The sequence below is a fragment of the Oratosquilla oratoria genome, chromosome 42 (assembly GCF_046742065.1).
Source record: "Oratosquilla oratoria isolate Oo_2021 chromosome 42, ASM4674206v1, whole genome shotgun sequence".
Taxonomy (NCBI): domain Eukaryota; kingdom Metazoa; phylum Arthropoda; class Malacostraca; order Stomatopoda; family Squillidae; genus Oratosquilla; species Oratosquilla oratoria.
The window spans coordinates 29,826,667-29,843,599 of record NC_134818.1 but is presented as its reverse complement, the minus strand read 5'-3'; the positions used below and the strand labels follow the sequence as shown (position 1 = coordinate 29,843,599).

Below are 16,933 nucleotides of genomic sequence, written 5' to 3'. Positions count from 1 at the left end.
AATGTTCTAGAAGGTGGCTCAATAAGATGAAGTAAGGGGACTAGGTCACCCCCACACTATACTTTTCTCTTGCAAAAAGTCAAAACATGAAAGGATCTGGGAGGACTCCATAAAAGAATAATACATACATACATATACCAAGGCTTTTTCCTCGTTACAAGGGAGGTAGCCAAAAAGGAAAAGGCATAAAATCATTCCCACCCATTCCATCCCTGAATACACTCCACACCCCTCCACCCTCCAATTATGGGGAGCATGGGGAGGAGGAGGTGGAGGAGGAACAGAAGAAACTACTACCTACCCTTCCTTTTCAGTTTTGTTCCACTCAATGCTAAGACTATTTTAATGGTTTTTATGCCTTTTTTTTGGCTACCTCCCTTGTAAGGGGGAAAAAGCCTTTGGTATATGTATGTAAGTACCAATCTCCTCCCATTTACTTCAATCTAATCAATCAAACACTGCCTCCAATTTCACTAAGTGGAAAACCCACAGCCTCACAACAGCTGACAATGATCCTCATAACTTCTAACAGATCTCTCTCGGAAGAAACTTTCAACTGTTACATGTGTTGTATCAATGTGGGATTGTTTCTACATAACCAGCTCAAAGTTATAGGGAGAATGGGTCAGTTGTTGGTTATCAGCTCTCCGTGTGAGAAAAGTGTAAGAAATCAAGCTGAAGTTGATAGTGAGAGATCTTGGGCCTGGTCCAGAGACCAAGTGCTGGACTTTGAGGGTTGCACCTCCTGATAGAGGTAAGGGGGTCAACTGACTGGTTTCGAAAATGGACAGCTTCACTGTCCATCTTGCAGGACCACCAAATTCAAGTACCTGTCACTAGTCCCTTACTCTAATCAGTACCATATCTACATACATACATACATGTACCAAAGCTTTTTCCCCCTTACAAGGGAGGTAGCCAAAAAGGAAAAGGCATAAAATCATTTTCACCCATTCCATCCCTGAATACACTCCACACCCCTCCACCCTCCCTCTTATCTTAGCACATTAAATGACCCAATTATTAGGATTCTGGATGGAGTCCTCCTCGCAGACCCTTTTATGCCTTGATTTTTATACTGAAGAATACAGAGTGGGGAATCCCCCATCCCCTCACTTCATCACATATGGCTCCCTTCTATAACATGCATGGGAGCACAGTGATGGCATTCTTTTCTCCTCCACTCCTGGAGGAAACAATGCCTAATGAATTACTTAAAACAAAAACCCATGCCCAAACAATTATCAGCCATGATCTTCAGGCCCTACCAATGATCTCTCCATCATAATAATATTTAGAAATTCTACTGAGCCAAAGAGAGAAGGGTATTCAGGAACTAAAAGGGTTGAATTACACACAATAACAATCCAAGGAGCTACCACTAACCTGGGTTTCTTCACACCAAGCACACCGTCCAGGATCCCCGAGGCAGGAGAGACAAGTCTTCCTTCGGTGACATGGTGTTGGACACTTGCCCTCTTCCCTGACAGCATCTTGAAACCGGCCTTTCCTGGCACAGTAGGACTCTTCTGGTAGCCATTCACACTCGCCTGAACTGATGCAGTGGTCACAATATATGTACTGGTTACAGGTCATACATTGCTTGGGGTCCAGGGTTAAAAAATGGTCCACATCATTGTCAGATTCACTCTGCATGCACAGTTTCAAACTATCTTCCCGTAGGATACAGGTGTTCAAGATGGGACACCATCCACATTTGGAATCCCTCAAGCAGGCCATGCAGTTGCTTTGACTTTCACAGTCGCCTTTGCTGTATGGCTCAAGATGCTCCATTGTTATATGACTGCGAGATTGTACCTTCGTATTCCAAAGAAGGCTTGCAGATCCTCTAAGATTGCCATTATGTTGGAGAGACTTTGTTGCAACAAGGCGAGTCAAAAAACGAGATCCTGGATGAGCATTGCCCAAGGCATTAACTTCATATGACCCAGTGCCATTGCCCAGGAACTTTAAGTTGTCAAATGTGTCATCACTAGAAAGCCAAAGTGTTGCATTGACATGAGTGGCATCCAGAAACAAAAAAACTTTTTTACCAAGTTTAAAAATGTCATTGGGCCGAATGTACCCCAGAAATTGCAACATGGTGGACCCGTTAATATGCCGTTCTTTGTAACTTGCAAATTCTTGGGCATCTAGCAGCTTCTCTTGTGTTTGGTTGACAATGGAAACTTCATCAGGATGGCTACTGTTTACAGGATGTCGGTATTTTACAACAGTTATCCCTGGTCTGTGGTCTAAAGTCCTACACTGCCTCACATTTGTGAGGTCTGTCCCTTCTGGGCCCCACCAGCCTTCCTGGCCCGTCATTGTTTCTCCAGGTGACCCGCACCTCCCTCGTCCTTCACTGAGATTATGACACTGACTAGTTTGAACACACCATGAACATAACATCCCACTGCTCTTGTCATCACTACCCTCTTCAATCTTCTTTGAAATTTTCCCATGGATAAGACAGGAATGACATGAGTGAAGACTTGGACACAGTCCCGGGCATGACCCTGTCTGTAGATTGGTTGTACATTTCGCTCCTCGTGTTCGTTTGTAGCAGCTGTTATTTGTGGAACACCAACCACACTCCAAATTTGAAACACAGGATACCTATTGGGAAAAATTACAATTATATATGAGCTATATGAACAAATGAAACTGACATAGTAACTAGCTGGATAGAATAAATATCCACAGATGTCACCACTTAAAAGGGAAGCACAATTTACAGATTTTTAAATGGTTAACAACAAACAACTTTATTCAGTTGAGGGACAGACTCTAAAACTAAAAGTATCTTCAAGAATTAAGGTCACTTTACGTTCAGAGTTTATTCCTGAACGATAGAAATTAATCTCATATCAGCCAGGATTAAATCTCTACAGAATTCTGATATAATGATAAAGTTTAGCACGGAGCTACTGTTTCTCCCGACATCATGAATAGAGTTCCAGTGTGGGGACAATTAAACGAAACTTAACCACTACATTATTTGACACAACTTACAAAATGTCACAAATAATCATTCCTGTATTGCACAAACATATACCCAATGTTCATAACCATTCATTCATAAACAGATCTTTCAACCTAATACCTGTGAGGAATGTTGCCTGCACGCTTCATCTACATTTAGAGTCTGGCCATGAGATGCTACAAGTGTAGAGGGCAGGATGTAAGCAAGCACATGGTTGTTAACAGTGCCATGGAATCCACCTATTACTACAAGCATGTTGCCTCTACGCAGTGCCACACTGTGTCCGTAAACGCCTTGCACTTTTGGATAGGAACCTATAGGATAAAGTAAGACATTTAGAGTCCTAGACTCAAGGGGATCTATAGCAGAAGTTCACAGCCTGTCTTTCCTTACATAAAATTCATGAACCTTCATATACATTTAAGGGAAGAAAAAAAGTCTAATTGCCTATTTCAACATATTATTTTCAACTCAAAACACAAAGTGAGGTGACTAGGCATAGACAAGGAATATTCACATCCTCTTCACCCCAATCGCATTCATCTATTTCATAATAGAAAGGTCTATATATCTGAAAATGGATGTAAATGAAAGTGGAAGACTGGAGAAGGACTTTGATCACAGAGAGAAGGAGAGAGAGGTACTCTTAGAGTGATGATTCAGTTTAACATCACAAAAAGGCCCCTATTAGGAGGCTAGGACAGTGCCCTTTACAGAGGAATTAGTAGAGTGGTATTTAATTAACCATTCCCTTGGTCCAACTCACTAGTGGCAAGGTTCAAAGTACCATCACCTTGACCTCCACCACAAGTATCACACTCTAATCTGCTTGGTCAGTGAGCTCTGAGAGTGATATGGAGAAATATAAGAATGTCTATATATATCCAGGGGAGGTTCGTCAGTATACGTAATAATGTGTTTATTGCTGTGTGATAGCGTGTGCATGGTGCGACAGGGAATGCTTTGTCAGCGGATTGATACAGGAAGTGTCAGGCGCCTTATTGTCTGGCGGCTGGTGTGAGTGTGGGAGTGAGTGGAGGTGAGTGGGTTATATGACTGAGTGATATACTCACTTGTGTATGAGGCGTATACAAATGAAAGCAATTAAAGGACTGTTTGAAGTGATAGTTTTACCGACTGTTATGTATGGGTGTAAGGCCTGGGTAATGGATACGAGCAATAAAAGTTGTGTTCAGGCACAGAAATGATGTGTTTGAGGGTTATATATTGAGTTTCGAAATACACCTAGGTCTCTTAATCCAACACTCACCAACTGACACTTGTACGAACATTTGAGCCCAAGACATAAACCCATTTTGGCAAGGGTAGTGGGTCAGGGATTGGAGATGGTTAAAGAAAATGGAGAAAAGTGGGAGGTGAGCCAGCTATTGTTTGCAGACAACACTGTGCTTGTGGCAGGATCTGAGGAGGGATTGAGGAAGTTGGTGACAGAGTTTGGGAGAGTATGTGATAGAAGAAAGCTAAAGATAAATGTGGGTAAAAGTAAGGTGATGAGATGTACAAGGGGTGAAAGTGGCAGTAGATGGGAAGTGAGCATTAAGGGAGAGCGACTGGAGGAAGTGGATAGTTTTAGATACTTGGGTGCAAATGTGGCAGGAAAAGGTGGAGTGAAGGTGGAGGTAGAATGTAGATTGAGAGAAGCAAGTAAATGCCTTGGTGGATTAAAAAGTGTAATGAGGAATAGACATTTGAGAATGGATGCTAAGAGGAGACTGTATGAAGGAGTGATTGTGCCAACAGCACTGTATGGGGCAGAAACATGGAACATAAGAGAGGAAGAGAGAAGGAGTTTGAATGTGTTTGAGATGAGGTGTCTGAGAAATATGATGGGGGTTACTAGGCTAGATAGAGTGAGAAATGAGGAGGTGAGGAGGAGAACAGGGATTGGAAAGGGAGTTGGGAGATAGGGTTGATGAAAGAGTATTAGGATGGTTTGGACACATGGAAAGAATGAGTGAAGAAAGACTAGTAAAAGAGGTGTGGAAGGCAGATGTGGAGGTAGTGAACATGAGGGGACGTCCTAGGATGAGGTGGATGGATGGGGTGAAGGGGGCTTTAGGAAAGAGGGGAATGTCTGTTGAGGAAGGACGGGAGACGACAGAAGATAGGGGTGAATGGAGAATGGTTGTATATGGATGATGTTGTGATGCATGAGGTGGAATGGGCGGTGAGGTAGTATGTGTGAGCAAAATTTGACGCAGACTGAAGGGATTTCTCCCCGTCTTCTCCTTTTATGCATGGGGGGACGGAGAGGGGGGTCGCCGATTTAATGAAGCGGCCTTGCTGTGGATGTGCTGTGTCTTGCGACACTGCTTCTGACCCAGGGCAGTGGACAAGGTGCAGGGATGACCAGTCATCCAGGAGGTGCTAAGATGAGAGGGAGGGTGGAGGGGTGTGGAGTGTATTCAGGGATGGAATGGGTGGGAATGATTTCATGCCTTTTCCTTTTTGGCTACCTCCCTTGTAAGGGGGAAAAAGCCTAGGTATATGTATGTATGTATGTGTTAATTGGTGGTACTGGAAGTAAGAACAAAAGGTAGAGCAAAGAAAGGTGAATGAATTGGGTGTACGAAGTCACAAGAACCTACAGCCATGATGCTGAACAAGCAAAAATAACCACAAGTGACTTCATGAATCAACAAAGAATGTGCATGGACTTGGGTAACAATTTGTTCCATGAGAGAGGTGCACCACAAATGAAGTGGCAATACAGCTGGGAAACAAACAAGGTGTAATCACATTAACTTCATACATGATCAGATCCCATTTAAACAACCTTTCCATTTCAGCACTTTACAGATAAAAACTCATCCCTTTCCCTTGGCCTACCCCTTGGGTCAGTCTTTGTATTGTCATCATTTTGTGTTGTGATTCACCTTGGTCTTTGGATCACGGAGGATAGGAGGAAAGCTGTTAAGAGCAGTCAAGAGTTTTTATGAGAGTAGTAGAGCCTGTGTTAGAATCAGAAATGGAGAGAGTGGTTTGAGGTAAAGGTGGGACTTCACCAGGTATATGTCATGTGGCCTTGGCTGTTCAATTTATACATGGATGGGCAAGTATGAGAGGTAAACGCAAGGACAATGAGTCAGGGATTGGAGATGGTTAAAGAAAATGGAGAAAAGTGGGAGATAAGCCAGTTGTTGTTTGCTGACAACACTGCACTCATAGCAGGATCAGAGGAGGGATTGAGGAAGTTAGTGACAGTGTTTGGGAAAGTGTGTGAAAGAAGGAAGCTGAAGATAAATGTAGGTAAAAGGTGATGAGATGTACAAGGGGAGAGGATGGCAGCAAATTGGAAGTGAGCATTATAGGAGACACACTGGAGGAAATGGATATGGCAGGAAAGGGAGGAGTGGAGGTGGAGGTGTAATGTAGATTGAGAGAAGCAAATAAATGCCTTGAGGGATTAAAAAGTGTAATGAGAAATAGACATGTGGGAATGGATGCTAAGAGGAGATTGTATGAAGGAGGTGCCAAGATAAGAGGGAGGGTAGAGGGTGGAGGGGAGTGGAGTGTATTAGGGATGGAATGGGTGGGAATGGTTTTTATGCCTTTGTTTTTTGGCTACCTCCCTTGTAAGGGGGAAAAAGCCTTTGGTATATGTATGTATGTATGTACTAGGCTGGATAAAGTGAGAAACGAGGTGAGGAGGACAGTGGGGGTGGAAAGGAGGTTGGAAGATAGAGTTGATGAAAGAGTATTTGGATGGTCTGGACACATGGAAAGAATGTGTGAAGAAAGATTTGTAAAACAGGTGTGGATAGCAGAGGTGGAGGGAGTGAACATGAGGGGTCAACCCAGGATGAGATGGATGGATGGGGTAAAAGGAGCATTGGGAAAGAAGGGAATGTCTATTGAATGAGTGAGAAGACAGCAGATAGGAGTGAGTGAAGAATGGTTGTGTATGGATGATGTTGTGAAGCATGGAAGGGAGTGGGTGGGGAATGGGGTGGGGGGGGGGAGTATGTGTGAATAATATTTTGACACTGCCCAAAGGAATTTCTCTCCGTCTTCTCTTTTTCAACATGAGGGGATGGAGAGGGGGGCCGCCAATTAAATAAAACAGCCTTGCTGTGGATGTGCTGTGTCTTGCTACACTGCTTCTGACCTAGAGCAGTAGGCAAGATGCAGGGATAACCTGTCATCCAGGAAGAGCCAAGAAAAGAGAGAGGGAAGGGTGGTGAATGGGAGGAGTACTTGTATGTGGGGATGAAATGGGTGGGAGAGGATTTATGCCTTTGACTTTGGCTATCTCCCTTGTAAGGGGATAAAGCTGTTGATATATGTATATATACATATGTATGAATGTAAGTATGTATGTATGTCTGTATGTATGTATGTATTTAGATATGTATGTATATATGTATGTACTTTTGCATTTGACATTCCATATTCAAAATCAATTTATATAGGAGTTCGTTTAAAATAACAATAATCTATCTATATCTATACACAAAGGGCTTTTTCCCATTTACAAGGGAGGTGATATTATATGGTTTAACGTCACACACTCCCCCCTATTAGGAGGCTAGGACAGTGCCCCTCACAAAGGGCCTTGTAGGTTGGAATTTAATGAACCATGCCCTTGGTTCGAACCGCCCTCACCTCTCCCTTCACCGCAAGTAACGACTCCCTAACCCGCTCAGCCAGGGAGGTAGACAAGACAAAAGGCATGTGCCCACTCCCATCCACCACCGTTTCTTTCTTGCAACTACAAAGTAATACATAACACTGACCTGCAGATCCTTCTGATGTGGGTACCAACTCCTGTGAAAGCCAAACATGACACCCAAGATGGTAAAGGTACAGCTTGTGGTCAAAGCAGGCCTCTTCTAACTTGTGCTTATGCATGTATCCTCCAAAAATGACCATGTAGTTACCTTGAAGCAAAACCATGAATCATTTCAATCTCTTTTAGGATATGCAAGACAAACATGATCTCAAATAAAGCTGTAACTGCGACTTTGTCACATATTATTACCAAAAGAAAAAATATACACATATATCTATATCCATTATATATACACAAATATAAAATAAAATTACATATCACTTTCTAGAAAATATAAAATCTGAACATTGTATCTTGAACATAGTCCCATACTTTACAGATACTTGTACTGTTCTTGTCAAAGCCAAAATCTTATCAAGTTGAGGAACAAATCCAAAAATGAAGTTCTTAATCCCTAAGATTTCTTCAGTATAAATTCCACAAATTGGCTCCATAAACTGATATACCATAAACCAAAAGAGTATTGTATATACACTATACCACCATGTTGAAGGGGTTAACAATGACAAGATGATCACCATGTACAGTGGTGTCCCCAGAATTCAAACGCACAATTTGGACTTTGAATGAAAAATTAAAGAAAGATTTTGTCCCATACATATACCAAAGGCTTTTCCCCCCTACACAGGGGTGTAGCCAAAAAGAAAAAGGCATAGAAACCACTCCAACCCATTCCATTTCCTATATATTCCACTCCCCTCCACCCTCCTCCCTCCCTCTTATCTTCGCACCTCCTGGATGACAGGTCATCCCTGCATCCTGTCCACTGCCCTGCCCCAAAATATTATTATTGTTATTATTTTTTTTTTTTCAAAAATCAAGTGGATTCTTGAATGTTCCACATGTTTCTTGCATGTGTCCATTTGTGATTTCTAGTGTTATTTTCAGTTATTTTCTTAGAATTTCAGTTATTGTCTTGTAATTTGAATGCCTTTCTAGAATAAATCATATTCGAATTCCAAGGCACCACCATATATAATAGCATATGGAACTTCATATACAATAAACAACAGAACTGAATACAGTCCTCAATCCTCTTTGTACACTGCACTTGAATGTGCAAACATCTAACTGAAGAGCCTGTCACTATGGCATGAAAACAAGTGAAGTTGATTTTAGAAACTTATTTTCACACAGTTCTATGTCAAATTTGGAAAAAGAAGTTACACTATGGGAAGTTCTTCAAATAAGATGTTGTTGTTGTTCCCTAGACTGTCTGGCTGAGCAGTTCTGTCTCCCTGAGGAATGCCATGGCTAGTATGGTGACAGACACCTATGCTCATGAAACAAACGGCATTTGTGTACAACTTGGGAAGCTGAATTTGTGAGACTTCAATCACAGCTTTCTTGTATATGGACATAGTTTGGAAGCGTATCTTTGAATTTAGTTGTTTTAGTACTGTATAGTGTAATTAGGTGCCAAGATAAGAGGGAGAGTAGAGGGTGGAGGGGAGTGGAGTGTATTAGGGATGGAATGGGTGGGAATGGGTTTTATGCCTTTGTTTTTTGGCTATCTCCCTTGTAAGGGGGAAAAAAACCTTTGGTATGTATCTATGTACAGCTGATCAACCCCAACAGATGAATACATGTAATATTAGTGTCTCATTTTACTCATAAAAAATCAAAATGAGTAAAAAAAAAATCTATATACCAAGAGCTTTTTCCCCTTTATAAGGGAAGGTGTCAAGTCAAAGGCTACTCCCACCCATTCCACTCCCCTCCACCACCCTTTCTTCCCTCTCATTTTAGCTCCTCATGAATGATGTATCATCCTTGTATCCTGCCCACTATCCTGTGTCAGAAGCAATGCAGCAAGACACAGTACATCCACAGCAAAACCACTTCACTTGATTGGTGACCCCTCTCTCTGTCTCCTCATAAAGAAAAAGAGAAGATGGGGAAAATACCTTTGGACTGCAACAAAATATCATTCACATATGGTGATTGTGAATGTATGCATGTACAAATGTATGAATAAAAACATAATGAAATTATATTAGTTTGAAATAACAGAAGAATCCCAGAGGTTCCATCCATAAATACAATTAGTTCCCTTGCATAATAAACACAAAATAAATTTCATTAGCTACAAAAACATTGTGGATAAGGCCCATTTTACTCCATCCAAACGCTTTTACATACATACATATACCAAGGCTTTTTCCCCCTTACAAGGGGGGTAGCCAAAAAGGAAAAGGCATAAAATCACTCCCACCCATCCCCTCCCTGAATACACTCCACACCCCTCCACCCTCCCTCCCATCTTAGCACCTCCTGAATGCTTTTAATTTGGAAAATAATTATATATGTTTTGAAGTGTGTCACTTTACCAAGGCATTATTCATCTTAGTTTTCACAAAAATCTTAGTACTTCTTGATATCACAGATGATGGATTTGCCCACAACATACTCCTTAATCAGTTGACAGTAGTTTACCTTCTTTTTCAACTTCTCCACAATCTCCAATTTCTTCTTTAGGATAAGCATTATTCCATTGCATTTCTTGGGAGCATCATGATGAATAAAAATTTAAATAGTCTAGGAACACCGGTAGTCACTTACAAAAGCAGATAAAATAACAGTATGCTCATGAATGGAGGAAGCAACAGGTGGTTGCCACCATGTGGATGAGTCAATTCACGTTTGCCTCATCTATTTTTTTTTTTTTTTTTTTTTATAAATGTTTGTGATAAACTGAGGCAGCTGGTGGTGAAATTTGAAAGGATATGTAAGAAGAGTGGACAAAAGTAAGATGATGAGATATGCATGGGGTGATTGTGATGGAGAGCTGGGAGTGAATTTAAAGGGTGAGAGGTGGATGGTAAGTATTTGGGGTCACAAGCACCAGGAAATGGAGGAGGTGGAGGTGAACTATAGAGTATGGGAAGCAAACAACTAAACAACTGTTGGGGGAGGGGGATCAGGTTGTTGTGAGAAACAGGTATCTGAGGATGAACACAACAAAAATAATATGGTGATGTGACTCCCAATGACACTGTATATTCATGTTTGGCACTCACATCTGATTTTTCTGCTACTGGACCCAATATCCTGTTGTAACATCAAAGTTTGAACTATATGCCTTCCACTTGATAGGCCTTTGTCTTACCACTGTACCAATGACACTTTTACTGTGGACATTGTACACAGTAGCAGGGCCATTGTACACATGCGGGAAAGTCTGTGGCAACTGGCAGGATTTTTTGGAGTATAGTCAAAATTTGAAACGTAAAATCTTTCAACACACACACCCTGCTGATTGATCCCCCTCTGGGCACTATATACAATGAAATGTTTTATATGCAATGATATGCATTACTAGCAATTGGCACTGATTCAGTGTTGGTATCAAGGATGCAGCCCTCCCCCCAAATATGGGAAAGGGCCTTTTGGTATATGTACAATTGTGTTTGTAAAGATCCGGTGCAAACAGTGATTTTTTTAAAATAAATTCACACTTTTGGTGCACTTTTGTCTTTCCACAGTGAAAAATGTTTTTGAAATTACCCAAATCATGATGAATTGCATACTGTTCACCAGTGAATTGATCAGGCTACATGTTGATGCCAAATTCACGATGACTCAAAATCTGCACCCAGTAGACCAGAAAAACTATGCATATCAATGCATAGATACATAGACAGACAGACGCACCAACCAAAAAAAAGTTAAATTGATTTTAGAGTCTCGCAGAACTGAAAATGAATTGTACTTTCTTACTTATGTTACCCACACTGATTATAACACTCAATATGTGCAGTACATGATATTGTATTAAAACTGCTCAATGTGAATAATTCTCACATATTGGAGATTAAGCATATCCACTACAAACTGAATAGAAATGCACAGAGAGATATATCTTTAGTTTCAATATGGGACCAAATCCATTTATTTTTTCACTCACAGATCTTAGCACTAATGTCTTCATCATAAAGTTCCTTAACCTCCTATAAACTTTCATCACACTACATTTTTTGTCAACTATATACAGTATCACGTTAAAACCACTGTTGGAGTAGAAAAGACTGGAGACGGGGAATCTACATATTTTGATTGCAAACTGCAATCCTCTTCAGTAGATGAAGAGGCTTGCAGTTTGCAATCGAAATATATAGATTCCCCGTCTCCAGTCTTTTCTACTCCAACAGTGGTTTTAACGTGATTAACAAATGTGTGATTACATTTTTCACCTGTATATACAGTATATTTACCTGCTATGACAGCAGTGTGGAAGGCCCGCTCAAGAGGAATGTGAGCATTTGTCTGGGTACGTAAGCCACGTGGGTATTTTATCTCGCTCCAGTACTGTTCGTCCACATCAAAGACGAGTAGGTTGTCGGAGAGCTTGGAAAATCTGTCAAGAATTCAAATTCTTGTATAAAATCACAACAAATATTTGTCAAAGTCAAATACTCTCTGAAATCCTTTGGCATGATGGCAAATTTGATCAATTATATAATTTTTTTTATCCAATATACAAAATTCTGTTAAATGAAAATACATAAAAAAATTTTAATAACAATACAAGTTACTTGTACATACATATATATCAAAGGGCCTTCTCCTCCTTATCAGTTGGTGGTCAAGTCAGATCGACCTTCACATAGTTCACACTCATCAAAACCTTTCATCCCCCCCATCTTAGCACCTCATGAATGAAGGGTCATCCCTGTCTCTTGCCACACTGCTCAGAACTAGGGCAATATACCATGGAGCAGTACTTTCATAGCAGGGCCCAATGGCTGAAACTGGTTTACTCCCACCGATTCATCACATGGCAACACTCCCACTTCATCCATTCAAAGTAATCTATAAAGCTGATAACAAGAACAATCCTTCATGCCACATCATCCCTTCATCCATTCACTTATACCTTTTGCACTCTCTCTTCCCAACTCTACAGATATTTGACAAGCATCCATAACTCCCTTCATCCCATCCATCCACCTCATTTTTAGTCTTTCCCTCAAGTTCACTACCTACTTAGGAAAATAACAGTAACCAACTATTATCACTGTACTCTACAGTCCCTCTATCAGAAGGAATTTTGTTAAATAAAAAGTATTATGTTACCATTACCATAATCAATCATATCTCATTTCTACCGACACAACTAACTCCTTACCTGGCAATGTCCACCATGATGCCTCCATATACAAGCAATGACCGGGACTCAGGATGAAACACAGTGCTGTGACCCACCACACGGGCTTGAAGTTCATTGCCCCCACGTACCTCCACCTATTATAAGGAACATACAACTGCATTATCTAAAGGTTAATATGGCAACAACAGAGCCATCTTTCGAATATGTGGATAGCAACCTGTTGTCTTTCACTGTCTTCACTGTAGATATCATACTTTTTTTTCTAAATACTTTCACTACAAAAGGTGAATTTTAAGTTTTATTCTTGCTGCTCCAAAGCAAATTTATTTAACAGAGAGAAATATCCCATGGTCAAAAGGGTTAAAATCCTTTGCAATTTGGTCCTCTATTTGGCATATGAGAGGGCTGACCATGGCAAATAATGTGATATCAACCAACAGACAATGGGGATCATTCTTATATATATTTCTGGCCATCAACATGCGACTATTTTCGGCTGAAGGTAGTCTCCTGCTGTTTAACCTCTTCAATAAGAGTCAAATATTCGTGCACACATTAGTTGCCTGACGTATGATGATGTATCACTATATGCGCATTATAAAATATAAAGTTACAGATGTTATAATCATTCTCTTTCCCCCAGAATGTTTGTAACCACAGAACAAGAGGCTCACTCAGCTACTACTACAGAATATGGTCAGGAAGCTGACACTGGCCTCCTCATATGCTCATTCACACCTTATGATACCTATGTATACATTATGAGCCACAAGTCGGGTGTACAAGGATGCTGGTATTGGCTTCCCGATATATTTATTTTGTTTCTGGCCACAAAATAACATGACCTTTCCACACAACCTGCAAGTAATTTCCTTTTTTTTTTAATAGTTTCATCACTGTTTCTACTAAAAACCTCTTCCCCTTTTCTGCTGTTTCATGACTTCTCTTAATTTATGTTTCCTTATGATTTATTACCCATTCTCACCATACCTCCAGCATGTCTTTGATTTTTTTTTTCCATTAGAATTGGCCTCAGTGCCATCCTCCTCCAGTGTGCTCATTTTATTTTTATTCTCCTAAATCTGTCCATTAATTCTGTTGATAAAGACAAAAAGTCCTATCTTATTACAACTGGGTCCCCAGGTCAAGAAACTTGGATTTCAATAAAACTGTGATCTATAATCTAAAGTTAATCCTTGTATCCTGGTAACTGTTTACTTTCTTTTGCTTTGTTGTTGTTATTCCCTATATTGTCTGGCCTTGCAGTCCCATCTTTTGTTATGTTGGTATAGAAGGGGTTGAGATAAGCTATAATATCTTCACTACCAAAGAGATGCTATAAAGACAAATAATATAGCCTGGCAACAGTCAGAACAAAAAAACACTTCATATGGAATGGGTAAAAAACAAATAAATAAGTAAAAACACTTCAAAAAACACAGTTTATGGCTATGATACAATAATGTCTACTATACTCTGGGCAAACTGACCTTCTGCCATTTTCGATCCGCACTGAGGTTGATTCGATAGAGACTGCTGGTAAACTCGCCGTGATTCAAACTGCCTCCAAATAAGTACAGCCATGTTTCATCAACTAAAGTTAAACTTGCCCACATCAAACCAGGAGGATTTTGAGAGGGATTTTCATTATCATTCTCGCTCTCTATGAGTCTCCATTCACTAGTGGTAGTGTTGTACAGCCACAGCTCCGAGGAAACTTCACCTTTAAAGAAAATAGAATTCTTAAACTAAATCTCATATATGAAAGTGTCGTTTCATAAAAATTTTCACTTTCCCCTCAAATTTGCTTGCTACTCTTAACCTATAATTCATCTCCATCTTCTCTCCTTCATTCCCTGCTACATTAAACACTGCGGATCTACTTTGAAAAAGAATAATGATGAAGTACTATAGAAATATTCTTTTTGCTTGTTAAATACTATCTATATAATCAAGGGCCTTGCTTGTTAAAAACTATCTATATACCAAAGGCCTTTTACCCATATAAGGAAGGTAGCCAATTCAAAGGCACACACCTATGCCCACTCATCCCATTCCCATGCACCTTTGTTTCCCTCTCATCTTAAGCCTCATTGACATGGGGTTAGTTTAGTAGCTGCTCGTGCTATCTGCAAGTTAACTTTCTCAGCAAGTAAGTGTTGACACTAGGATAGTTTGAAGCCAAGTTTATTAACTTTTCATTGATGTTGAGCAAGTAGTGGGGTAGTTTATAAGTCGCTAGCACTAGCAGCTACTAAATTAGCCCCATGTTAACAAGGCTTCCCCGCCCCCCAAAGAAAAGGTTTGTGTTTTTGTTTGTTAAATACACCAAAATAAAACCGTATCTCACCAGATTCTAGCTTCCCTCCAAAGAGTGCAACGTGTTGGTCATAGCGCTCCATGGCATGACCATATCGGGGAGATGGCTGGTGAACAGGGAGATGCTGTGCTGCAGGAGTATGGTTCAGCTCTTCGCTAGGACGAATCATCCTCCGTTTTCGATGTGAACGAGTTGGAGATCTTTGCTCTGTCTTACCACTATCCTGGTTGAATGATGAAGAGCCTAAATGTGCACAGGACATTCCACAAGGCACATCAGCAAGGTTCCCTGTTACCCAATCAATCATTCTTCTTCTCCTTGCAGGCAAAGGCTGATCCATCTGGCTTTTGTTGAACTTGACACTAACAGTGTTGTTATGGTTGACAGTAAAGATAGGGTTACGGCGGAGTGAACTGCTAGAATAGGAATTGGATGTCTTAACTTTCCGTTGTAAATTAAGTTTGTTTTCAAACTCCTGAGGACTCTCGGGATCGCTAATATTCATCCATAGATTGGCAGCAAAGTCGAACATCAAAAAATCACCTTTGATGCTCTTGAGATCATAACCACCAAATATGTACAACCTATCTTGCTGTGGAATAAACACACTGCCGTGACTAGTTCGTGGGGTAAAATCTCTACCACTGCGATACAACCAGTGCCACGCAGATACCTTATCCTCAATGCCTAAAGAACATCCATCACCTGCGAATCCTTTATCACATATACAGTAAGATGATTGTTTTGTGCTGCCACTTGATTCTGGTCTATAGCATATTCCCCTTCCCAAAGCTTCACCACAATCATCAGGGCATGATTCTTTCTCACAGCTCTCCCCTTCAAATTCGTCCTCGCAGTAACAGACATGATTTTCACAGGTTCCATGGGATGAGCAATTCAATGGGCAATCTGGATGAAAGAAAAGAAAAAATCAATACATGAATAGATAAAAGGGAATCATGGATAATGACACTGAGAATGGGATGGACTGACATACAAGTGGCAAAAATGAAGACAAATATATATAAATGGAATGGTGCCAAGGGTAGAAGGAATAAAGAGCAAGGTGAAAAAAAAAAAAAATGCGTTTATGTGTATTTACCTCATTGTAGTATACAGGAAAAGAGCAATGCTTATTGGGTCGTGTCTCCTATTCTCTAATTTTCTAACATACCTAAACTCAAATTCATGTACAGTTCCAACTTAATCTATATCTTTGCTTTCCAATTATCATATTTAGTTCTGAATTCATGTACTTTTTGAGCTTGGGATATATCACCTTCTAAGCCATTCCACACGTACATCTATATGGAAAAAGGTATTTCTTCATATCATTTTGACATGTGGTTTTTCTTAATTTACTTCCATGACTTCTTAAAGCCCTCCCATCTTTAATCAGATCTCCTTTTATCAATGCAATCTATCCCCTTTAGTGACCTGAACACTATAATCATGTCACCTCTTTCTCTTCAATCTTTCAAAGTTGGTAGATCCAGTACTTTTAGTCTTTCCTCATATGGTTTATCTGCCAGACTGTGGACCAGTTTAGTTGCTACCCTTTGTATTCTCTCAATCTTGCTTATATCCTTCACTCTATGTCAGGAACATACTACTGACATATATTCCAGTATTGGACATATCAGGGTTTCAGTGAGTTTTTTCACCTTCTCTTCATCCGTATAATGGAACGCCATTTTATCTTCT

General features: G+C 40.3%; 1 protein-coding gene across 1 annotated transcript in view; it reads right to left on the bottom strand.

The window, feature by feature from the left end:
* The window catches only part of Megf8 (multiple EGF like domains 8), a 60,463-nt gene that overhangs the window by 30,745 nt on the left and 12,785 nt on the right, over positions 1–16,933 (bottom strand). Inside the window, exons 3-9 of the mRNA XM_076179348.1 lie at positions 15,260–16,138; positions 14,400–14,632; positions 12,928–13,043; positions 12,014–12,156; positions 7,744–7,887; positions 3,107–3,300; positions 1,387–2,619 (exon numbers count right to left, since the gene is read on the bottom strand). Of these exons, the coding sequence (XP_076035463.1) occupies positions 1,387–2,619; positions 3,107–3,300; positions 7,744–7,887; positions 12,014–12,156; positions 12,928–13,043; positions 14,400–14,632; positions 15,260–16,138 (2,942 nt within the window). The remainder of the gene's footprint in view (positions 1–1,386; positions 2,620–3,106; positions 3,301–7,743; positions 7,888–12,013; positions 12,157–12,927; positions 13,044–14,399; positions 14,633–15,259; positions 16,139–16,933) is intronic.